Here is a 24,435-nt window from a genome sequence, read left to right as displayed (position 1 = left end):
TTGACGCCTAGTTATAAACTACCTCGAGAGCCTAGAGCACTTCCACGTGATCTAGACGGCAAACCTCGTAACATGTTAATGGTGATATTGATGATATTACTCGTAGTATAGTATTTGTATACTATGTGTTTGAGTATGAGAAATATAATTGATTTGTAGATTTAGATTTATATAAAATTATATACACGTTTTTGAAATAAAATTTGATTTTATAAATAGATTTAGATTTATAAAAAAACATAATATAATTTTTGATAAATTAATATTAATTTATTATTGAATTAATAGATTGTTAATAAAGGGCTTTTTGTTACGAGGTTTGCCGTCTAGATCACGTAGAAGTGCTCTAGGCTCTCGAGGTGGTTTATAACTAGGTGTTACAACGGCTATCTTCTATGCCGCGTCACATGACTAAACCAAGGTAACGTGATTAAAGTCACGTTATGGACCGCTGAGGAACGCTGGCTGTCCAGACTAGCCATAGGCATGAAGGTCTATATAATCAAGATGGATTCCCTTTGTATAGAGCTTCGTGCTCAAGATCAATCATTTAGTATACTCTACTATTAGTTACGAATTGCATATCATTATTGTCATTACTTAAGTCCCTGCTTGACGCCTAGTTATAAACCACCTCGAGAGCCTGGAGCACTTCCACGTGATCTAGACGGCAAACCTCGTAACACTAGGCGTCAAGCAGGGACTTAAAGTAATGACAATAATGCAATTCGTAACTAATAGTAGAGTATACTAAATGATTGATCTTGAGCACGAAGCTCTATACAAAGGAAATCCATCTTGGTTATATAGACCTTCATGCTAATCGTCCCCTTGGTCCCCTCGGTCCCTTCGATCAAGAGACCGAGGGGATCTAAGGGACCGTGTGATTACATAATTGGTCACATGATACGAGATCCGAAGTCGTCGTAACATTGAGGGGTTGGAACATTAGAACTTACTTGGGATTGATTATGAGTAAATAAATGAATGATTAATATTTATTTAGAATGGAATTGAAGAGGAGTTATTTCAGTGGGATGAAGCTACTCGAGTAGATTGATATTAGTTAATGAAATCTCTTGTATTTTATTATTGATTTGTAGAAAGAATTGATGTGATGGCTGATTATATCGGAGTTCGTAGTAGCTAATCCAATAATAGAATCTGTTGAAGTTCTCTAACCTATGTTTCTTCACGGAATAATTCTGATAGGCTGATTCCTGAATGTGGGGAAATATCATGATTCATGGATGTCCTGGTGATGTTCCCGAAAAAAAAGAAGGCTTATGTAATGACCACTAGGGTTTGTAGAGTAGAGAGAAAGAGTATGAAGATATATCTTGATGTTTACTTTGCTTTCTCACTTGAGTCTGATAGTTATGATTGCAGTATGAATACTGTTGATTTTGTTAGTGTAACGATATTGAATGACTCTTCAACATGACATATATGGCAGTATTTATACCCTACAATACTAATACTAGGTACTTGCAGTTGATATCGCATGATATTTTGTACAGTAGAAGTATAAAGTGATCGATTAATAGAATGTTGAAGAATATCTTGCATTTACGCTTTTACGGTCAAATATCACGTGTGCGTCACTGGCACGGTCCATCCTTTGATCATTGCACCTATTTTAATACGGAGGTCATAATAATTTTTCCTTAAGCGAATACTTTAAAGCTAGCTTGGCCCAGTAACTTCACCTTGAGTCTTTTCACCATCCGCGCTTTCTTCCCGAGAAAACAACTTGATTCATCAACTTTTCAAAGTACGGCATACAAGGTACAACTTCAAGATCCATCTTACTTTCAACGAATCTCGAATCGCATACTGTTAATGATTCACTTTAATCATACCAACTTCTTTACATAAATTCAATTCGCATTGTCGCAAGTCACTACTTTCATATAAATTGCGAGTCGCGCCATCGCCCGATAATCGTCTCAAGATGGTTGGAGCTCGCCGCACGCGCGCCGCAGGTGCAAGTCCAGGTGGTTTTAAATCACTTGATGATATCCCAAAGAAGACCACACGTGGAAAAGGAAGGAGGATTAAGACCGAACCCATCGAGCCTTCAATCGAGTCCGAGTCCAGTGACCCATTCATCATTCCAGCCGAAGCCAACAATAATACCGAGTCGCAAAAGACTCAATCATCTCCTACAAATGCATCCAGGACAAATTCTCCCGATTCTCAATCACCTTCACCTACAGCAGGCGATTCACGCTCTACCTCCCCTCCACCTAAAAACAACATCGCATTTAACGACGCGTCTTCCGATAACGATGTCATCAATCACGAACAAGCCGCTCCGCGCATTGCTCCGCTAGAATCCAAAAAGAGATCTCGGGAGGACGAGGCTTCTACCCACCAAAGTGCTGGCATTACAAACACGGAAGAAGACGTTGAGCAGAGGTCCAGCAAGCGTACACGAAGGCAGCAAAGTAGTGGTGTCGAAGATGTCGCAGCTGAAGCTGAGAAATCAACCGAACCCGAACTTGAACCCAAGAAGAAGTCAAGAGGTCGACCCAGCAATCGCGCAAAGGCATCTCCCAAGAAGCCACCGACTAAGACTCGAGGTCGCAAGCAAGATCCAATTGTCCTTAACGACGACAGCGGCTCAGATGATGAAGCTGAAACAACGGTATCGCCTCTTCAATCTCGATCAACTTCTACACCAAAACAAGCTGTTACCCCTTCTCCCCATACTCCACATCAGCAAGAAACTTCCTCAGCTGAAGACGAGCCTCAAGTTGGCCCATCCACCATTTCTTACCCTACTTCTACGCTCACACTCCCTCCTCCTGATTTACGAGCTGTTCCCCAAACCGAAGTTAAACAGACAGCGCCATCCCTCACTGAGACTGGCCCTACTCCATCAAAATCCCGTCCCAATCTATCTGTTCCTAGAGGATTTCCGTTGTCAAATTATAAACTTACACCTGGCATGTCGAAGACCGACAGACTTCGTTTAATGTATGGGATTCCATCACCAAACAAAGGAAAAGAGGTTGTCAAGGAAGTTGCACAAGGCGCCAATGATGTATGTATCAATAGTTCACCTGATAATTTGTTCCATGATGCTAATATATTCAAGGTGGCTCATCAGAGTGAGCGCAAGACGACCGCTGTGGCTTCTTCTAGTGAGAATCTTTCCAAGCCCGATGTTCCCCATTCAGCGAATCAATCTCCTAGGGATGGGCTGAGATTAACGGATCCTTATTTAGTAGCTGTGGCCAAAGTCTTCACTAATCATAAGGATAAGTCAAGGGCATTGCCATCTATCGAACAGGTTACGGCATTTCTTACTACCTTCGATGCACAACAACCTCTGTACAATCCAAAGGCGCAAATGGTTACTCAAAAGCCTACGCGTCCTCCACAACCGAAAAAACCTAAACGCTCAGGTTATGCTGTTCCCGATACTGATAGTGATGACACCGATATGTCAGATGAGGAAGAAGCACAAGTCGTCGATGAACCAAAAACGCCCGAAGCACAAATTTCCCCTTCGCAAGATGCAAGCCCTAAAAACAGCTGGTGGACTCCCATCTCTACTTTTACCTCGCTGATTACAAGCCCCTTCCGCAAACAGTCCACTGATGTTCCGGCTCCGCTTTCTGGCAACAAACTTGTCCCACCATTTATCTTCAACCAGCCACCAACCACTCCTGCAGCAGTTCCCCTCAAACGTATGTCCCATTCAGATCGCAAACGCAATACTCGCAACAACGTTCAAGGCCGTCTTGCAGGCTTTCAAACCGAACTCCATCCAAGACACCGGGATGTTGAAAAAACACCAGTCCACGTGAGTGGTTTGCTCACTGCTGCGGAGGTAAGAGAAATTCACAGAGCGCAGGATGAATATGCCGCAAAGCATCGTGGAAAGGGTCCTTCCATCGAAGCTAATCAAGACATACATAAGAACGCACGAGCGTCCCAAAGAGCTGCCGTCACTACTCCTGTCGAGGGAGAAACCTCAGCATTTACACAGGCTAAAGTAGGCGAGAAGCGTGATGCCGACGGTGCACCAAAGGTGCCCACCCAACGCTGGAATGATTTCCTGCGCAAAGAAACTCGTTCTGATTCAGATTTCGGTCCTAGATGGATTCGATGCCGAAATGGTCTTTACATTAGAGAGAATTGCACTGACAGACAATTTGAATTTAACCACATTGTGACTGATAATGATCCTTGCTGGGAAGATCATTACCGCGATATTGACGCCTTCCCAAAGCAAGATGTTTTCAAGCCAGCAGGCGTCCAAAATCCTCTCAACTCCGCACAGCTCCTTGAGCAAGCCCATCTACGTGCCCGGGGCGTTGCTGGTATACCAGACGAGAGCGAAAATGATTACACATACGTCATTGATGAGCAACAGAAGAGATTGCTCTTTTACCCAAGAAGTCCTTACAATATGTTTCAAATTCCAGGCAAAAGACTCACCAGGGATCACATTGAAAACATCAAGGAAGGACTTCCTCTTCTCAACCCTCGTGACGAATACGGAATCGCTATCAAGACACCTGCTTTTGATAGCACAAGACCATCGCGTGAGCAGACGACAACCAACGTTTTCCAACAACTTCATGATTGGGACAAGAAATACTACTACAAGGATGCTGTTGAAATGAAAGCAGGCAGAATCCTTGAGCCAAAGCAATGGAGTCAAACACCTCCACCAAAACCCAAGCCTGGTAACGCCAAGCTTCCCGGTGCCGTCGAGCAAACACCAGCTCCAATCTCTGAGGCTGTAAAACACGCCATGAGTAGAGCCAATAAATATTTACCAGCAAAGGGCAGTGGCCTTCGACAGGTTTCCAACATGAGCCCTCTCCAAGCCGAGCAAGACAGGGTCATGGAAGCGGTGAAAGAGTCTAAGCCTATGTTCAATTTCGACTTTAGCGATGAATCCCTTGGTTTTCACGTTGACCCTCTTGTCAAAGAATGTGTTCTAGAACGCCTTGGCGAAGGTTACGTTCCTATCACACCCATTCCCGATCACATCTGGCATGAACATGATGATCTTCAGCTAGGCGAGGTAGAAAGAGCCGTTGCTAAATTGTTCGAGGGAATTGATCCCAGACTGTTTGGTTCTATGCATAACGGGATCAAGGTTCCAGAGCAACCCAATATGGCTATTGAATTTACTTCGGAAAGTCCAACCAATCGACCCGCCCTCAAATTATGGTAAGATTGAGCTGAGTTGAACCAGTCACAAGGTCGAGGGTCTTGTATTCCTTGAGGCACTCGACTTGCAATTGAATCATACACTCAATAATTGAAAACGCTCCTACTCTGGTTGCGGGGCTCTCCCTTGATGGTTTATATCCATCAGGCATGTGAGTCGCCTTGAAATTATTGATCTGGTTCCTGACTGGTCACATTCTTCTCTCTCCATCTGGGTCACACTGTTGGCTTTCTTGATCTATTTTATGCTATTGGGTGCGTGGTGGTACCTCCTTCATGTCTGAATTTCCAGCGTACGACTTCATGGCATACCCGGTAGCGGCGAATTCTGAACACGATCGGTAGTTTCCTTTTCCCCGCATAAAAATTAGCTAAACACAAATTCCATCTCTGGAATGAGTGACACGTGCATACTCTAGCAAAATGCAGTTTCTCCACGCAAAAATCTGTCGTCTTTTTCCGACACTACCAGCCAGATGAACTTTACATCGGCACATAAATTTTACATCACGTACATACTTACGGCGAGATTTTCTAAGTACCACGGATACTATCTAACAATGTCGGGTGTGGAAGGTCGCTACTTCTACCCACATTGTTGTGGTGAATTCGGTTTCTCACCTTTTACAATTACAAGATTGAACATATCTACCTTATTATCAGCACGCCATAAATACATACGGCGAAGTTCCTTGAAGAATTGAGGACGAGAGACATTGATTTCTCTGGGATAGGACCCTAGAACCTGAACTAAGACAGGATGATGAGATCCTATTACCTGATTGCTGCTGCTTAGCTAGCTTTCTATGCTTCTTCCATTATTTTCGCTATGGAAGCTACATATCAAGACTATTGGTCAGCGAGTGTCTATATGGATGGATGACAGTGGTGACTGTTGGCTATAAGAAGGGATTATCGCGGTGGAGTTTGTTGATTATATTGATGGATGGATGATGGTGCTGATTGTTCATTGTATGTATGGATGATCGCATAAGTTTTGAAGATAAGATGGTCGTGCGTTCTGTGCACCCATTTCTGTTCTTTCTGTATACCATTGTGGGAACGTCCCCCCATGATGAGTCTGATTTTGTTTTTCTTTTAAAGGTCTTTTGGCGTTTCCGTCATGGGGACGTCCCCTCATGACGAGTCTGATTTTACGCTGAAGTGCCGAAGCACTTCCATCATGGGGACGTCACCTCATGATGTTTCTTTTGTCTTGGTGTTTGGTGTTTCCGCGTGGGGACGTCCCCTCACGACGAGATTGGTTTTTTGATTTTGCGGGGTTTTGTTTGTCCTCTTGGAGTTCTTTGGTGTTTCCGTTATGGGGACGTCCCCCCGTGACGAGACTGATTTTTTTGATTTTGCGGGGTTTTGTTTGGTCTGAGATAGTCATGTATGACGCAATGCTTGGGAAATCCAGGTACATGTAGCGGGCGGCGGATTGGAAAAAATATTGTGGACCTGAGAGGTTGAATCGTGCTTGTTGAAGAAGACTATGTGTCTGTTAAAAGAGAAAGTCTTGTCACCGCATTTTTGCATTGGAGTTGGGAATCGGCATGGTTGATTTCATTTGAGGGAGTCTCATGGTTTGCTGGACGCAGTGGACCGTGGGATTTTGTCTCTCAAAAGGTTACATCCATGCTGTTTTAGTCTTGGTCTTTTGGTCCACTTTAGCACAGCGTTGCCAAGGAGTTTGACTTTCAGGAATGGGTACTGGGCATAGCATGGAGCGTGGAGTATGGATTAGTTCTCAGCATGAAGCATTTGGTGTGTTAAGCGTTGCATGAGCAGTACAAGCAAGGTAGTAGAGAAATACCATGAGAAAACGAGATGGGAATGATTTGAATTTATAAGCGTTGTCTTTACAGGAAGGAAGCAAGGATGAGTTTCAAGGGTGGAATGAACACGGAATGGAATAGCCTAAAAGGCTGGATTGAGTAATTTGTATAGGATACAATGAACCACCTAAGAAAACTTTTGATCTGCGCGCTGCTCGTGATTTGATGCGATGTACGAAGTAATAATGTGTATGACTGAATGGGAATGTGCTTGTGCTTTGATATAAGTAGTGAAGTAATCTTCCTAGGTAGGTTTTTACTTCTTCTGAACGAGGAAACTTTGGTCGGCCTCTCATGGTCAATTGGAATCTAGAGAATGTCCGTATGGATTACATGGATGGAGTTGTATAATCGTATCGAATACCTGGCTGGATGGGAAAATATTGGGATCTAGAGGGGAGAGCTAATGACATAGGTTGTGTGAGTTAATATTCTTTTGGCGGCGAAGGTGTAGATTTGGGCTTTTGGGAACTTGAGGATTGAGAAGGAGAGTACAGGACCTTTGTTTGATGCTAGAGATTAATATTATAGTTTGCTTGAAAGATTCTTGTCTTGGGTTTTGGTACTATGGATTCTGGAAGAAGGTTCACGAAATGAAAAGATGGGTTTTTGTGGATTTATTGGGGAATTGAGAGGTTTATGTGTGTGTGTGTGTATCACATTGGTGTTATATCATGACTGGCAGATTTGGTGTTCAATATCTTCTGTCTGTAGGTTCGGTGCGTAGAGAATTCCTTGGGTTCGGAGATGCGAGATTGGGAAGGGCAGGCAGTTTAGTTACGTTCTTGAGTTTTTTGTGATGAGCGCAATGTCACGGATGAGTTTCTTCAACTATAGATTTGTCAACTTGTGAAAGTATTACTTTAGATATACAATTCTCTCCCCGCCTACCACGTCCTTATGCCACATTCTTTGGCATCATTGGTATTAAGGCGTCTATCATACAAAATACCAGAGCCAAGAGCCGAGGACGGATTGAGAGGTCCAGAGAGAGAGTTCATAAATACCTATGTGATATCCTTCTTTGTATTCGAATTCCAACCTTGACAATTGCCTAAGCGCTATACGTTCTTTCTTCTTAATATTCCCAACAGCGCGTCATTTGTGCACCGAACAAAGAGACACTAGAACAGAAAAAGCCAAGATGAAGCTACGCTCTCGTCCATTTAACAAAGGAGGAAGATATTTCGAGCTATTGTCTACAAAGAACATGAGATAACTGAGCAATGAATAAGAAATCTGGTTCGAGGACGGAGAATGGAAAAATGGGAGAATAAATAACTTTCCGTGGAAAGAAAGAATTATAAATAGCTACATTCAAAGGTGCGATAGATACAGGTGGCGACAAATGTAACAAATACATAAAGGAAACGCATTCATAAAGAAGACTTAGTCACCACCGCCATGTGCAGGTACGAGTATACAAAACAATGGCCAAGGAAGAAATGTTTGCTTTCTAGGATTTTTCTATTCTTCCAAACACACAGTTTTTATTTAGTGTATTATTCATTCTGAGTTGATCACCAGCTCATACATACGTATTATATTGCTTTCGGCGAAAACGGTCGACTTTGGAGATACGGTTTTATCTCTTAAAGATATGTTACCTTGAGCTGAGCTTAATTTGAAGGATAGAAGTGTTAAGTAAACTAAAGAACAATATTATTCGAGGCCACGGTTATTCCTCTGCAACAATATCTCAAATAAGCGTCATTTTAAATCCCAGGGAAAAGGAACAAAAGATTTGCCTACCCATCATGAAGATCATCCACACAACGTATAACGAAGTGCGCGGCGGGATATCCACACCACCTCATTCCACGCCTCGTCCTATATCTCGCAACGACCCGGAATTCCTGACCACCGCACCCGCATCCGGCTTCAGAGCCACCGCGCCTCAAAGACCTAGCTCTCCCATTTCCACCAAAACCAATCCTCTATGCAGTACTACCCGCCGCATAAAAAGATATTTCAAACTCCACGTAAGATCTCGGACACGACCTTCTAGTCAACGTTTTTCCCGCTCGAGATATGGAACTAGTGTTCGCTATCCACCGGGAAAAATGCATCCACCGACTGTTCCGACACAGGTTGGGAAATACCACTCGGGGAGTGTGAGGGGGAGTTTTGCTTCGCGCGAGGAAATAGAAGATGTGTTTGCTGTGGTGGGAAGTCAGGGGCATGAGAGGGGTTTGGAACAGAGGTATAAGCATGCTAAGGGGAAGAAGAGATCGAGTTATTTGAAGCCGAGGGAGGAAGTGGGTGGAAGGATAAGTGGTGGGCATTGGAGTGGTGAACAGGGGCTTGGAGGATTGGATTTCGAGGCGTATATGAAACAGCAACAGGGGTTGGAGAGAGATTTCGGAAAGGGATATAATGGGGGAAATAATTCCCCAAGTCCGCCGGATAGTCCCCAGAAAAGTAATAGTCCGCCGAGAGATATTAGTCCGCCGAAATTTGTGGCGAGGGAAGATGCAGGAGATTCGCGAAAAATGAGAGAGGGTCAGACTTTTGCTCATGGTATGACGCAGTTGGATTTTGAGAATTATTTGATACAGCAACGGGGGCTCGAGAGAGACTTCGCGAAGGGATATAAATATGCGGGGGAATAGTCCTAGTCCGCCACGTGCGTATCCACGAGCTGATTCTTCGCGTACAACTTCGCCGCGTACGAGACCGAATTATTCGTCAACGCCAATTTCGAGTGCCCGTTGGGCATACTAAGGAGATGGAGGCTAGAAATATGAGTCAAGGGGAGGGTGTGAGGTTTTCGAATGTGCAGTGGAGTAGTGTTGGAAGCGGGGGTAGCGCAACCGGGACGACGGGGACGACGGATAGTGGAATTCATGCGGAAACTTCGAGGGAAAGAAGTGCAGGGTTGGAAATGGGAAAACATAAGGCTGCGCCTGGACAGAGGAGATTGAGAAGAAAGGCCAAGTTTGAGGAAAGAGATCAGAGCCCTGCGATTACGCCTGCTAGTTCTCGCTCGCAGACTACCGGTAAAGACGAGGTTGTAAGTGCCCACGAGAGAAGAGAAAAGGAGGTACAAAGAGAAAGTCAAGAGGAAGTGACAACAATGCAACAACTAGAAATTATGAGAAGGGCGATGTGGAACGGAAAGTTGGAGAGAGTTGTACCGCCCAGCAAAGAAGTACCCAAACACACCGACGTTCTACATCCTTCGACTCCGACTCCGACATCCACTTCCAGCGGCAAAAGCAGGAGTAGTAAGGGAAAAGGAAAGGGAAAAATGGTAGAAAGAGGAGCGAGCCCGATTCAGAAATTGAAAGGGTATATGGGACATGGGGTAGAGGTTGTACATGATTCTTTTGAGAAGAAAACGAATTCGAAAACGAAGTTACCGAGTCCATTTGAATATTTGTTGTATCCGAGTTATGAAGGGAAGAGAGGCGATAGAAGTAGTGCGGGGTCGAGGAAGAAATCAAAGGCGAAGGATAGGGGTAAAGAGGAGGAAGATAGTGATGAGGAATTTTGGGGGTGCATAGGCGATGAAAATCATGAGAGTGGGAATTTAAGCGCGCCTCATCCGGGGGAGAGAGTCGAAGAAAATCTTTTAGCACGTGGAGTAGGACCAGAAACTGCGAGGAAAGGAAGCAGTGGAGACGAAGTATGGAATAAAAGTTGGGAAAATAGCTGTAAACTCTGTCGCAAACGCGGAGCGAGCGGTCATAGCGGTCTTTGCCATGCATGCGAAGGGAATGTCTTGAATACCACAGCATGGGAGGAACATACTCCTCATTTTAGGGATGTTGGTGATATTCGTCCCACGCCACCACTTAAAGATCACCAACATATTGCCCACATGCGCGATATGCTTGCTACTACGCCTCCTCCCTATAACAATACTAATTATCGGCCTCCACTTTCGGCTAAAGATTACCAAGCCCCTGCAAAGGATTTAATCCAGGTCTCTAAAGTTGAAAATAGTCGACCGCAAATCGTAAATCCGTCACCCGTCAGACAGGAGAGTCAAAGACTTGTACATGGAGGTATGGGCGATAGTCCCCGGGATATCGAAATAGGGTTTCTGGAGTGGCAGACTCATTCGTTGGAGATAGAGGGGAAGAAGACGGAACAGATGTTTAGGAGGTGGTCGGAGACTTATAGGGTTGAAGCGGAGGAGGCGGGCGAGGGAAGTGATGTTAGAGAGGATGAGGAGGAACGTGTTATGCCGAGGGATAGCATTTTTTATGATTTTTGGGGGGATATCTTGAAGGGGGATGGGAAGCCTGACACGCCGAAGTTGGACGATAGAAGGACGAGGGAATAGTTTTTGTGGTTATAATCGATAATGTGTATATTCTTGTATGGAAATAATGCTTCTCCAATACTTTGGGATGATTTTGTTTATTGGGAAGAACCATTTGGGTATCGCACTTGCGGATTTCGAGTGATGTGACGTAACTCTTAATGACAAGGTACCAGGGGTCTCACTTGAAATGCCGTGGAGTAACGGGAAACGGTATCAAGGCCTCAGAATAAGACAGTATTAATGTGGGCGCAAAACTTTGCACTGCTCTTCACAAAATGATCAATTCCTTAACTTTTGGTAGCATCAACACTATTTTCCTTGTCTTTGCTTCATGAACTTGACCACCAGCTGCTTCCTGGGCTGCTTTGCTTTCTCCCAAGCCCGTCTCAGCACCAGAAAGAGTAAGAGGTGCATGCCTTTCTTCAGTGGAATCGGCATGTTCCATCATTGAATCTGGATCAAATCGTACTTATTTACCACGCACTTGATCCTCATGATCCCCCAATTGGTCCTTCTCCACCTGGTACCAACTGCTCTATAATTAGTTTCCTGCTATATGATGTAGATCACGGTATAAATACGTACCATAGCAATACCGTTACCATTCAGTAAAATTTTGGGAAGCTTTGTTTGATTTCCAGATTGGTGATCACTATGAATCTTCAGTATAATTGAAAATATTCATGGAAGTGCAATATGTTACGTACAATTCAATAACATCTTCTAAAACCATATTGACATAGTCATCGAAACCGGTAAGGGTGCCAGTGAATTCTAGTGGTGTGAGCAAGGATGAGTGATAGAAGAGAGGGGTGATGATGGAGGTTGTACCTTTGTCGCCTTTCATTACAACCCAGATTTTGGAACCGACACATTTATCGATGAGTTCTGATGATGTGTTAGAGAGAGATGTGTTTGTGTGTCTGGATAAGGTGACTGACCGAGAGGGAGAAGCTGACTGGCCATTTTGGATGACTGGTTTGGAGTATGGAAACTGGGATGTTTGCTTGTGGTATTGTTAGTTTGTTGTATGAATCGAAATGATTATATGAGAATAGGCTCGATATAGCAATAGCAAAATCTCATTGATTGCCTGTGCCTGATATTGTAATTGTGACCCTCATATGTGAAGGCAATCAAGGTCGGAGCACGTGAGTTTGACATAGCAGGTTGAGATGATGTTGACTCACATGTGATACGGGAAAAAGCGTATGACCGAATTCGTGCTCTTTGATGGGAAAATGGTCGTCGTTCGTTTGTATCTTTCCTGTTCACCTCAAAATCAAAGAGTGTAGCTCGTGATTCTCAATCTCCAAAACCACCAAACAAGCAAATTCATTTTCAAGCCTCAGGCACAGATACCAAAAAGTTTCATAACATCTCCTTCCAAGATCAACGATTGGTGTTTACTTCCCTACCCCTTCATTCCTTCATAGGGCCAGAGTTCTCTATGCATATGCTCGTGTCATGCTCCCTAGTAATCATGGAGCATATACGGTGGGAAAATCACTCCGGCGTTCCATTATGAAGAATATAAGTTCCTTTGTTGGGAAATCAAGTTTGGCGTCAATAGAAGGTATGGGTTCAGCAATTGCGGGCATGAGCGGGAAGAGAGCTAAGTATGGGAATTGGAATTATATTCAAGAATATTTGCATTTACAAGGCTAACGCGTGTACTGAAGTCCCTCCATTGCTCGATCAATCTCGTCGAATTCCTCGAAAACATGGCAACCTAGTCATGGTATTATCTTCAAAGACGCTTCTGCACCAGGATCACCGAGACTTTTGAGTACGACGACGGTAGCAAATCATGAACAGAATTTGGCATATCATTCATATGTCGAAGATAACTATGTTCTGGCAAACGCGCATGTTGAAAACTCGAAGACTCGAAGGGCAAAAGTGGCCAAGGAAGAGATATTGGAGCCTGAAATAACCGCAGATGTTCAAGAATTAGCAGACGAGATTGAGGAAGATCCTGCTAGGAAGGAACTTCCCAAATCTGAATTGGCATACCAAATGACTGAGGAATTGTTTACACAGGCGAAAGAGGCCGCACCAGAGACACCAGAATCCTACTGGTCGCATACTTTATATCGGGGGCCAGAGGAAGACGGCGTTCCTAAGAAGGTTAAGATACACTATTGTCGGAGTCTACAAACTACGGAAGAAACGTTAAAACGTTATTTTTTGGGCCAAAAGCTCATCGGATTCGATATAGAATGGAAGGCGGACGCTCGCGTTTATGATGGCGCGAAAAAGAATGTGTCGTTGATCCAGCTGGCAACTGAAGAGCGAGTCGGGCTATTTCACATTGCATTGTTCCCCCAGGATAAAGTCTCACAATTGGTGGCTCCGACTATGAAGAAGATTATGGAGGATCCAGAAGTGACTAAAGTAGGCGTGGCAATCAGTGCCGATTGCACACGTCTTAGAAAATACCTTGACATTCATTCAGTCTCTATATTCGAACTTAGTCACCTGTATCGGTTAGTCAAGTACAGCGCTTCTCAGGAATATGGTTTGATCAATAAGAGATTGGTCTCCCTAGCAAAACAAGTGGAAGATCATTTACATCTACCACTGTTTAAAGGAGGGAGTGTTAGGTCTAGTGATTGGACTCGAGGATTATCAATTCAACAAATTTCATATGCAGCTTCAGATTCTTACGCCGGTTACCATCTGTACAATATACTAGAGAGTAAGCGCCAAGCTCTGAATCCGATGCCTCCACGACCCTTTCATGCCGACCAGAACAAGCCTATTTCCGTACCAACACCCACGCCAACTTCTACGAAAAAACCCACTCGAAGTCGGGCTACGCAAGATTATCCCCTGCTTGACCCGAAACCCTCGCTTAAAGATCTTAAACCCGCCCTTGAAGTCCCATTTAAAGCCGCAACAGAAATAGAAATTGATCCGGACATCGAAGAAAAAATCTCCACCTCACATCGTCCCCCATGGAGAATCCATTGTTCACAAGCTTCTAAACCTAGTATTATAGTTCCTGAGAAAACAAGTCAAGCACAACCAGCCCTTACCCCTGACGATTCCGAAGCATCCTGCATCGCCCTAGCAGCCGATGTACTTATCGTCCTCCATCTCGGGGCGAATCCAGAATCGAAACTCACGCGCCCAATCCTCAAGGACTATTTCATTTGGTACCATAACGACAACCTTTCTATTTCAGAGATCTTCAACCTATTCACTAAGCCAGGAGCTCGAACAGCAGCTACCGGGACACAACGTATAGCAAATCATATATTGAAAGCGATTTCCTGCGATAATCTACCGTTTGATAGGCACAGGTTGAGAGGGGTTTTGAAAGAAATTCCGGAAGAAGTTGCTTGGGCTAAATATAGGGGATTAGTAGAGGCTGTTGATACTGCGAAGGATTAATATAGAGAAAGAGAAGTACAAGAGGCGTTATGGAATTGGAGTTTGATTGAGGAGAGATGCTTATAATTTGATATTATACACTATGTATACCATGATTTTGGGGAAGGCCACTAGATGTTTTGCCCCATTCCTAATGGATATGGGAATGTACTCGTGGGTCGCTTTCTGTATACCAAGGGACTTTTGCGCATCACCGGTAGGATCGAAATGGGAAATACTACCAAGAGATTTCGATTCTTTTCAGCATGGTCGCTATATGATGACACACACGTGATAGAACTTTGATGCGTACTTTGACCTTGGAAGACTGGATTGACAAGTACATGTACGGATCAGGGAAACATCGACGCATCTTCTAGCCCGAGGGGTTCAAGGACTAGATGATGACTAATTGATGAGTAAGGTTAAGGTTACTGCGGGGAAGCTCGCCACCACTGAATTTTATATAAATCCACTCTTGCAGTCACAATGCGCGTAAATGCGATGTCATTCTGAAGCCCCATTGTTTCGTACTCGTATTGATTTATCGATTTACTGGGTTTATTTTTCCCATCTCGATCATCATGGTCTTTCTTACCTGAATCGTGCTATCGAGAATCTACAATGCCATCCATGGATGAAAGTTGGATTCCGATCATCGTGGTTTTTTCAGGGGGTCCCTTATCATTCTTTGTCATTTGTACTGAGGACAAAAAATGAGTGAGTTGGTTTCACAAAGACGTATTGTACCTGCTCTACTGTACATTCCCCGTTTGCATGAACGCCATCTATCTCCTGCTGGAACCCGAGGATGAAGCTTACAATTGCCCGGTTTGGGGATACAATTGCTGATGAATTTTACAGTTGATCATAGATCATGTAACTCCTCTCTTGCTTTCTGGAAAATGACACTCCGTTCCAGGAGATAGAATTGGCATCAAGAATGTTCGAAGAACGATAGATTACCTAGTACGTAATCTGAGCTTCCAAATTGACAAGCTCTCGATCGTTAGCATCACGGTGGTACCGTACCTAGCGGCTGGCTAGTTCCTCTCCACTACAGGACCCGAAGGCAAGCGTCAACACCAAAACCAAGATCTTTATGGAGTTGAACTCAATGCGCATTGTTCAACCAATCAAGGAATTTCAATTGAACATCGCGCAGCTGGGCACTCATGAAGTCATTGACTATGGTACAAAATGTGTGGCGGTCACTCCCCATATATGGTTGATCCTCTATTTGTTGATCTGATAAATTTCATTTGACGATTTCCCCTTATTCTGTTTACATTAAATATCGTTTACTTTAATTCATTTAAAACTTTATCATTACAATAATTCATTATGTCTTCCCAAAAAACTTCGGGTGATCAGTATCGCGACTATCAAGATGATAGAAATGCAAAGTCTCAGGATGTTGTTTATACAACTGCCAATGGCGTACCAATGCCACACCCGTATGAGACTCAACGCGTTGGCGAGAATGGACCTTTACTTCTCCAGGATTTCCACTTGATAGACCTCCTTTCACATTTCGACCGCGAGAGAATCCCAGAGCGTGTGGTGCATGCTAAGGGTGGTGGAGCTCATGGAACATACAAAACTACAAATGGGTTAGATGATCTATGTCTTGCAGACATGTTCCAAGAAGGCAAAGAGTGCCCAATCACCGTTAGATTCTCTACGGTTGGTGGTGAATCTGGTTCGCACGATTGTGCTCGTGATCCACGAGGATTCTCCGTCAAGTTCAAGACGGATGAAGGCAATTGGGATTTAGTTGCTAATAATACACCTGTTTTCTTCTTGAGAGATCCAGCCAAGTTTCCACATTTCATTCACACTCAGAAGCGTGATCCATCAACGCATCTTACACATGCTGATGATTCGACAATGTTCTGGGATTACCTTTCTCAAAATCCTGAATCTGTTCATCAAGTCATGATCCTTATGGGTGATCGTGGTATTCCAGATGGATGGCGTCACATGCATGGATACTTTGGACATACTATCAAGCTTGTTAACAAGGCAGGCGAATGGGTATACTGTCAATTCCACATGATCTCTCAACAAGGAACGAAGTTCTTCACACAAGAAGAGTCTGCTGAGAAGTCGCCCGATTACGCTCAAAAGGATCTATATGAGGCTATTGATAAAGGAGACTTCCCTAAATGGTCACTCGAAGTTCAGACAATGACTGCTAAAGAGGCAGAGGACTTGTGGGAGAAGGAAAAGATCAACGTCTTTGATCTTACACACGTTTGGCCACACAAGCAGTTTCCTCTCCGTAAGGTCGGAGAGTTGACTCTTAACGAAAACGCCGTTAACTACTTTGCCGAAATCGAACAAGTCGCTTTCAACCCCGCTCATTTAGTACCAGGACTCGAGCCCTCGGCTGATCCAGTGCTGCAATCTCGTCTATTTTCTTATCCAGATGCCCATCGCCATCGTGTTGGTGTGAACTACCAACAACTTCCTGTCAATGCCCCACGCACAAGTTACCGCATGGGCAATTTCCAACGCGATGGCGGCATGGCCTTCTACAACCAAGGCTCTCGCCCCAATTATATTTCCTCCATTGAACCAATCCACTTCAAGGGCCGAACAGTCAATGCCGATAAGGTGCACGGTCATTTCACCGGCAATGCCGTGACATTCCTTTCCGAAATCCGAGAGGAAGATTTCAAGGCTCCGCGGGCCCTTTGGGAAAAAGTCTTCGATGATGGTGCCAAAGATCGCTTTATCAAAAACATTTCTGGCCACATGGCCAACTGTAAGAAAGAAGAGGCCATCAAGCGTCAAATTGCTATTTTCCGTGAAGTATCTGAGGATCTCGCCAGTCGTCTTGAAAAAGCTACTGGCATCAAGGGATATCCTGGGATCGCTGATTTGAATTTCAGCGGTACACATAATGGGATGGCTAGAGATAAGGCAAATCGTACAGCAAATATGATGAAGGGGGTTACGTTGAGTCATAATGAGACTAATGGTGCGCCTATTAAGGGTGGTCATGCTTCTACTGCTTAAGTGGTGTCAATGAAAGGGATTTTTGTTATGTGTATATATGAAATATATGTATGAGTATGCGAATGCAATTTCAAAATGATAATTTATGTCTCTTATATGGATTTTTATAATTGAAAGTGTATATTATATTTCTAATTTTCATTTTATTTGAGAAAGTTAAAATATATTAAGATCACGTCAAGATTAATAATTTTCATCTCTTTCGTATTTTTATTATCATTATAAAGATTTGTATTTACATGTTACGAGGTTTGCCGTCTAGATCACGTGGAAGTGCTCTAGGCTCTCGAGGTGGTTTATAACTAGGCGTCAAGCAGGGACTTAAAGTAATGACAATAATGCAATTCGTAACTAATAGTAGAGTATACTCAATGATTGATCTTGAGCACGAAGCTCTACAATAAGGAAACTCTTTCCAGTTATATAGACCTTCGTACTATGCATCCCACTGCCCTTCTATCGTCCCATCAAGGTGGGAATATTTCCCACCATAGTGGGATTCCTAGACTCGGTGGGAATCCTTGATCACGTGCTTTCGATCAGATTCGATGTCTATGCTTGCTTAGGGTGGGGAGACCATATAAGTCAATTGCCATATAGTTTTGTATGTGAATCTACTTGCTTTTCCACATGGTCCAAGCTCGTATGGACAGATCAGCTGTTACTTCGTAACACGAAGGGATCGAGCTTCGATCCTTTCGCTCTCCTCGATCGAAGGGCTCGAGAGGCCAAGCCTTCGAGCTCTTCGAGTTCTCGCATCACGTGTTATTACTAATCCTGTGACCTAATTGTTACCCGTCGTAACAAGTTATTTAATATTTTACTCTAGTATAGAAAATTATAGTTTTTGCAGGGATTTTGTCACGAATTTAAATGGTGTACGGTGAGTAAATTTCAGAATTCTTATTCTCTCAGTCTTTCTTTAACTAATTAATCGTTTGATTAAGATTAACTTTGTGTTACGTCGGACAGTAACATAGGTCACGTTCTTGATCACATGATCAAGAAACCGACAAATCGAGATCGGCTTTGCGGTGATCGAATTGTCGGGTTTATAGCCATCGGTTTTTAACGAGGCACGAAGGTCTATATAATCAAGATGGATTCCCTTTGTATAGAGCTTCGTGCTCAAGATCAATCATTTAGTATACTCTACTATTAGTTACGAATTGCATATCATCATTGTCATTACTTAAGTCCCTGTTTGATGTTTAATTATCAATTACTTCGAGAGCCTAGAGCACTTCCACGTGATCTAAACGGCAAACCTCGTAACATATTCCCCCCTTGTCCACCCCCACTTCTCCTCTCCTCTCCTCTCCTCTCCTCTCCTCTCCTCTCCTCTCCTCTCCTCTCCTCTTTCTTTTTATCCAAAATCAAAACAATTCATCCATCCCCTTCATTCTATAACCTTGTCACGATTCATTAATTCACGTGACCTCGAGGACCTTTTGGACCTTAGGGTCCCAAAGGTCCTCAAAAGATGATATAGGGTATATAAACATTCATTTAGTCTCGTAGTTAAGGAGCTTAGTGCTCAACTTAGTTATCAATTAGTTTACCTACATTCTACTTGATCTAGTAACGACTTCACTTCCAAGTGAAGACCAGTGATAAAGCCTTAACCCACAACTACCAACCAGACGAAACCTTAGGCAGCCGCTGCCTCCAGTATAGTATCGTTACAAACCTGCCTAATCTCCTCACAAACAAAAAAGAAGCCAATATCATCCATTCATTCATTCATCCATCCATCCATCATCAATTATCCATAAAAAAACACAACCTTATTATGAAAAAAAGAGACATGACGTAAAGAGGGATATGTAAAAATTATAAACAAACAAATATAAATCATGTATGTAAACCATGTACAACAGAACAGACCACCCTAACCGATCCAACTTCCAACTCCCAACACCATGCTCAAACGCAATACAAACGCATTTTTTGATCCTACCCTATCATCACCTATCCCACCCAATCCAATCCTATGCTATCCAGAATGCCCCCATACAACTCCTCACTCGCGCACAAAATCCTTTTAAATTCCTCCCAACCATCTTCTCTTCTTCTCTTCTCCTTCTCTATTCACGCCCCACTCCCCACCCTCCATCACCATCACCATCCATCCCTAATGGAAAGCCAACCTAACAATACTAAAAAGCATATTCTGCAAAACATGCACCATAACCACGACACCAGTAGGAAGTAATTCCGGCCAACTACCCAAATCTCTCTTTCCCTCCCCCGTAACATCCATTTTCCATCCGAACCAAAGTATCCTCCTCGTGATCCACCCTGCTACAATTTCACACGCCCACGTAACGACCGAAGCGTAAAATGTGAGTCTGAAATCGTATTGTGGGCCGGGTCGAGAAGGAGGTAGGTGAACAGGTCCATGTGGGATACGAGGAATATTGGGGAAGAATTGGATTTTATCAATGAGAGAGAAGGGAGAGTTTGATAGTGTTTGGTTTGAAGGTGCGATAGGTATGTCGAAGGCAAAGTAAGGGTAGACGTCCTTATTAGCTCCGTAATGAAGGACAAGGATACTCCCCAAAAAGGTGAGCATGGAGACATTTTCGCTCAAACCTCTGAGGAAAATATTTCGTGTGCAGAATTTTTGATATGCGGTGTAGGATTGGCCATTTAGGTAGAGAAAAGTGAGAAGAGAATGAAATTGAGCGGACATGGTGAGAGGAGCGAGAAGAATTAAAAAGGAAGAGGACATTATTTGAAGGTAGATGAATTGTTGTGGTGAGCGAAGGCGTGCATATAATGCGCGGACGTAGGTTTGGTAGGTTAAAGCAAAATATCTAGAAATCCATATCAGTATTTCACAACGGTACAAATGATAGTGTTATCTTACAGCTTAAAAATCCAACCAAGGGGGTAACTACCTACTCTTTCTCCATCGTTACCCCCTAAGATCCAACCACATAAGCCATCTAATAAATGTACCGTTACAACCCAACTGTAAACGTATACGAGAGTTTCAATGGTACTGTGTGGCAATGTTCGCAAATATATCTCGGCATAAGTTTCTCCCAATAGGTAAGTCAATATAGCTATTAGTAAAGCAGCACAAAACCACATGAATCTAACGAAACTTGCTGGAAGCCATCGCTTCCTCAACATACGTTGAGAATCTCTCGATCGATATATACTATCTGATGCTAAAGCTACTTCCAAAGAAGCATTTGGATCAAAAGCACTTTGATTTCGAATGACATTTGGTCTTCGTGGTCGATCTCTTGCATTTATCGTGTCAGGATCTCCTGTCCACCATGAAGATGTAAAAAGTCGTTGAGTTTCGGAGAGAGGAATACGCAAGCCAAGATGCCGTTCATGATTGAGGAGGATAGCAAATGCAACTAGTAAAGGCATTGCCATAGCGAAGAATGTCCAGCATATCCACGCTGTATTATGTGATGTGATATATCGAAGTTTCGGTATACAATAAAAAGGAATTGGAGCTGCTATAGACATTGCTGCAATAATAGAGACTGTGAGAGGAAAACCAAGACTTTTAGGCCACCTAAAACAAGTTAGTGTATGTAATTGTCGAGACATGAGATTCAAATATACCAATTCAGTGAATAGATGTTGAAGACTTTTGTTATCCACATCAATGCTGTTATATTGTAAAAGCCATAGTATACGAATAGGAAGAACCAAAAGTTGATTTCAACTCTAGCTTCTCCGTGACCTGGTATCTTATGTCCAAAAATCCTCGATGGTAAACCTTCCACATCGTCATCATCGGGAAGCTCGTATTGCGGGAATGGTAGTGCACACCATGCAACAGCCTAGTATTTCCAATTGTTAGTATATGGCTTTCTAATATGTTTGCTCGTCTGCAATTTCGATATCAGTTTTTCGAGATGTGATAGCTTGCCCTCGTATAAATACGAATATTTTGCTTTGGACACCCAATTGAAAGACGCTCCGCTGGCCCTCCGGGGGCCACTGCCGTGGAGGCCGACTAGTATCATCTACGAGATCCTCGAGCGCAGCGAGTAAAGGGTGTTTGGGGGCTTGCCCCCGTATCATCCCCCACACCTCCGGACTCCCGCTCCCTGTTTAACAATAGTCCCATCATGAAAGTCCTTAATCAACAATAAATCTCACTCCCCCCATCCGCATTCCCAAGAAAAAAAAACAGTAAAACAGAAACATCTCAAACTCACCAACAAAGCCGGCAGCACAACCAAAACCGCGCATCTCATCCACCATTTATCCACCACTCTCGCCACCTTCCCCTGCTTCGGTTCAATCCAAAGATCCCACATCTCCCTCCCACACACCTTAAGCTTCCTCTGCAATCCCCCTATGCCCGCGATCCCCAACCCAGCCACTCCCTCATCCTCATCATAACCCTCGACCTCCCCCTCATCCCCCTCATCCCTACCTCCAAACGTGCCTCCAAACCCATCTATATGAAACCCTAGCAGACTTTTCCTCCTACTCCGTTGCGGATATGCTAATTGCGCTGCATGAGTAGGAGAAGTAGGAGAAGGCGGTACTGCGCGGAAACGACCCAGAAGCGGTGAAGATTCGTTTGGGGAAGAGAAGGAAAAACGTTCGGTTCCTTGGTCGAAGGTGAAGAAGGAAGGCATTTATTTCTTTTATCATTCCATGCTATGTTATGCTAGACTATGTATGTATGTACTCCGTGTGCTAATTCAAGTAATTATTCGTGACTGGGTTGTGAATTCGAAGTCCGCGTTGTGTGTTTATTGTTTTGTATTGCATGCAATCTTAGATCTATAACTCCGTACGTATCTAACAGAAAATTTCGTGTACGATAGGAAAGAAAACAGATAGGTAGGTACGCAAAATGCAAAATAGAAGAAACCCGTCAAAAGGAACTTTACAAATGAGGGTGAGGGAGAGAATGGGGGTGTGGATGTGATATTAAGACATTAAGGTGAGATGATATTTCTCGTGACAATAATTATTCACAAGGCTGGCGCCGCAGCCGGGATGTCATGTAGAGAATCTACTAATTTAGTGCAATCAAGATTATCAAGCTGATTAATTTCCTTATCGGTGAAAGGCTTGTTGCATAAGTGGGTTGGAAATTAGAACGAGTGGGCTGATGATTTGACGATAAGAGAAAATTTCGAGGGAAAGCTTTTTTGGATTGATGAGTTGTACTGTTATAAGCTTTGGTGGGTAGATGGTTGATGGGATGATGATGATGATGTCTCACGGAGAAGAGAAAAGGAGGGGAAAAGGAGGGGAAGAGGAAGATGGAAGTAGGGAAAAAGGAGGGGGGAAGCAAGAATGGGATGGGAAGAGAAGAGAAGTGGGAGAGTATTAATCTTGGAATAAAATACATAAATACATAAACACACATGAATGATTCACTCATCTGCCTTTATCATATAGTAGGTATAGAGGTAGATAGGTAGATAGATAGATGGATAGAATCCTTCAAAGTTCTGAATGTGTGATAATGAATCTGTTGGCATGATATATATGATACCTAGGTAGGTATGGAAAGATGAAGGTATTTAAGTCTGGATTGAAAAACATGAACTTCTTACGCATTTGTTTTGCGATAATGTTTCTGCTGTCATCTCAAATCAAATCCACAATCCAGAATCCAACATCCAAATCCATATCATCCAAGATAAATCCAATATAAATCGGTATCAAGATATTATTTTATCCAAACCATAAACCAACATACTCTACCCTCAACGAGTATAACTTATACAAAAGCCCACCCATTCCCTCATAACAAGGCCATCGTCACCTCAACATCGAAGAAGCTCTGTAATGCGAATGAATGCTGTCTATGATGAATGCCCGACACCAACGCCAACGAAATCCAACAAATGGGCATCGTGACTTTTTAACTCTTTCAATCCATACCCATTTAATCGCGTAATAATGTTGCGACCGGAGCGGAGAGTTTATCACGTCCTTTCAAGAAATCCAATTCCAAAATAAATAAATATCCCATGCAAATTCCTCCGAGTTGTTGGACAAGCTTTCCGGCTGCTTGGGCACTTCCTCCTAGAATGAAATGTCAGTGAAATGTTCATCAAGATTATGTGTGACGGAGTGAATGTTCCGCAGATAGTGAATCGGAAAGTGTCATCTTACCAGTAGCAATTATATCGTCTACAACAAGTACTGATTGCCCAGGTTTAATCGCATCCTTTTGGATTTGAAAATAATCCTGACCATATTCCTTCTCGAAAGAAGCTTCCTCGGTAGGACCAGGAAGCTTTCCTCTCTTTCTGACCGGAGCAAATCCCGCTCCTAATCTCAGAGCAAGGGAAGGTCCGAAAAGAAATCCTCGAGCATCCAAACCAACAACAACATCGGGTTTCTTTCCACCGTTCACAAGAAGAACTTGCAACTCCAAAGCGCGGATCAAAGATTCGTGAAGATCGTGAGAAGCAAAGAGGGGAAGGATGTCAACGAAATCGATACCGGGGATGGGAAAGTCGGGGAAATTTCGTAGAGCCTTGCGCAACTTTAAGGTGACGCTGGTGAGTTCGGCGGAACTGGAGGTGGACTCGGACTCTCGTCTCTGGGAGGCATTTTCGGAATGATTATGGACTGATTGAGTTACGTCTGGGGTTTGTGGGGAAGTCGACATCGTGAAGAGAGAAGAGAGAAAGGAAGACTTTAAAAATATTCTCGGTGTATTGGTTGGTATATCAGATAAAAAAAAATCTTAATGGGAATATGCGAAATGCGGCG

At 43.3% G+C, this 24,435-nt stretch overlaps 8 protein-coding genes across 8 annotated transcripts; 4 read left to right on the top strand and 4 right to left on the bottom strand.

The window, feature by feature from the left end:
* Nucleotides 1-1,954: 1,954 nt before the first annotated feature.
* SS1G_05694 (predicted protein) lies at nt 1,955-5,200 on the top strand (the record flags this gene model as incomplete). The annotated part of the gene is made up of 2 exons (XM_001592723.1): nt 1,955-3,049; nt 3,116-5,200. 2 exons carry the CDS (start codon nt 1,955-1,957, stop codon nt 5,198-5,200), a joined length of 3,180 nt encoding a protein of 1,059 aa, XP_001592773.1.
* A 1,188-nt stretch (nt 5,201-6,388) lies between these two features.
* On the bottom strand, nt 6,389-6,622 carry SS1G_05693 (hypothetical protein; the record flags this gene model as incomplete). Its single annotated transcript, XM_001592722.1, has 1 exon — nt 6,389-6,622. One exon carries the CDS (start codon nt 6,620-6,622, stop codon nt 6,389-6,391), a length of 234 nt encoding a protein of 77 aa, XP_001592772.1.
* Nucleotides 6,623-8,791: 2,169 nt separating this feature from the next.
* On the top strand, nt 8,792-11,325 carry SS1G_05692 (predicted protein; the record flags this gene model as incomplete). Its single annotated transcript, XM_001592721.1, has 2 exons — nt 8,792-9,554; nt 9,653-11,325. The coding sequence occupies 2 exons, from the start codon at nt 8,792-8,794 to the stop codon at nt 11,323-11,325; spliced, it is 2,436 nt and encodes an 811-aa protein (XP_001592771.1).
* A 473-nt stretch (nt 11,326-11,798) lies between these two features.
* SS1G_05691 (U6 snRNA-associated Sm-like protein LSm5) lies at nt 11,799-12,273 on the bottom strand (the record flags this gene model as incomplete). The annotated part of the gene is made up of 5 exons (XM_001592720.1): nt 11,799-11,837; nt 11,893-11,959; nt 12,015-12,081; nt 12,139-12,195; nt 12,249-12,273. The coding sequence occupies 5 exons, from the start codon at nt 12,271-12,273 to the stop codon at nt 11,799-11,801; spliced, it is 255 nt and encodes an 84-aa protein (XP_001592770.1).
* Nucleotides 12,274-12,831: 558 nt separating this feature from the next.
* SS1G_05690 (hypothetical protein) lies at nt 12,832-14,706 on the top strand (the record flags this gene model as incomplete). Its single annotated transcript, XM_001592719.1, has 2 exons — nt 12,832-12,926; nt 12,990-14,706. 2 exons carry the CDS (start codon nt 12,832-12,834, stop codon nt 14,704-14,706), a joined length of 1,812 nt encoding a protein of 603 aa, XP_001592769.1.
* Nucleotides 14,707-16,029: 1,323 nt separating this feature from the next.
* SS1G_05689 (hypothetical protein) lies at nt 16,030-17,709 on the top strand (the record flags this gene model as incomplete). The annotated part of the gene is made up of 1 exon (XM_001592718.1): nt 16,030-17,709. The coding sequence occupies one exon, from the start codon at nt 16,030-16,032 to the stop codon at nt 17,707-17,709; it is 1,680 nt and encodes a 559-aa protein (XP_001592768.1).
* A 2,134-nt stretch (nt 17,710-19,843) lies between these two features.
* On the bottom strand, nt 19,844-22,331 carry SS1G_05688 (hypothetical protein; the record flags this gene model as incomplete). The annotated part of the gene is made up of 5 exons (XM_001592717.1): nt 19,844-20,528; nt 20,582-20,636; nt 20,853-21,250; nt 21,301-21,521; nt 21,903-22,331. 5 exons carry the CDS (start codon nt 22,329-22,331, stop codon nt 19,844-19,846), a joined length of 1,788 nt encoding a protein of 595 aa, XP_001592767.1.
* Nucleotides 22,332-23,599: 1,268 nt separating this feature from the next.
* SS1G_05687 (adenine phosphoribosyltransferase) lies at nt 23,600-24,331 on the bottom strand (the record flags this gene model as incomplete). The annotated part of the gene is made up of 2 exons (XM_001592716.1): nt 23,600-23,739; nt 23,830-24,331. The coding sequence occupies 2 exons, from the start codon at nt 24,329-24,331 to the stop codon at nt 23,600-23,602; spliced, it is 642 nt and encodes a 213-aa protein (XP_001592766.1).
* Between the last annotated feature and the right edge of the window lie 104 nt (nt 24,332-24,435).

The sequence above is a fragment of the Sclerotinia sclerotiorum genome, genomic scaffold (assembly GCF_000146945.2).
Source record: "Sclerotinia sclerotiorum 1980 UF-70 scaffold_7 genomic scaffold, whole genome shotgun sequence".
In the NCBI taxonomy this organism is placed as follows: Eukaryota; Fungi; Ascomycota; class Leotiomycetes; order Helotiales; family Sclerotiniaceae; genus Sclerotinia; species Sclerotinia sclerotiorum.
This window is presented reverse-complemented; position numbering and strand designations above follow the sequence as displayed.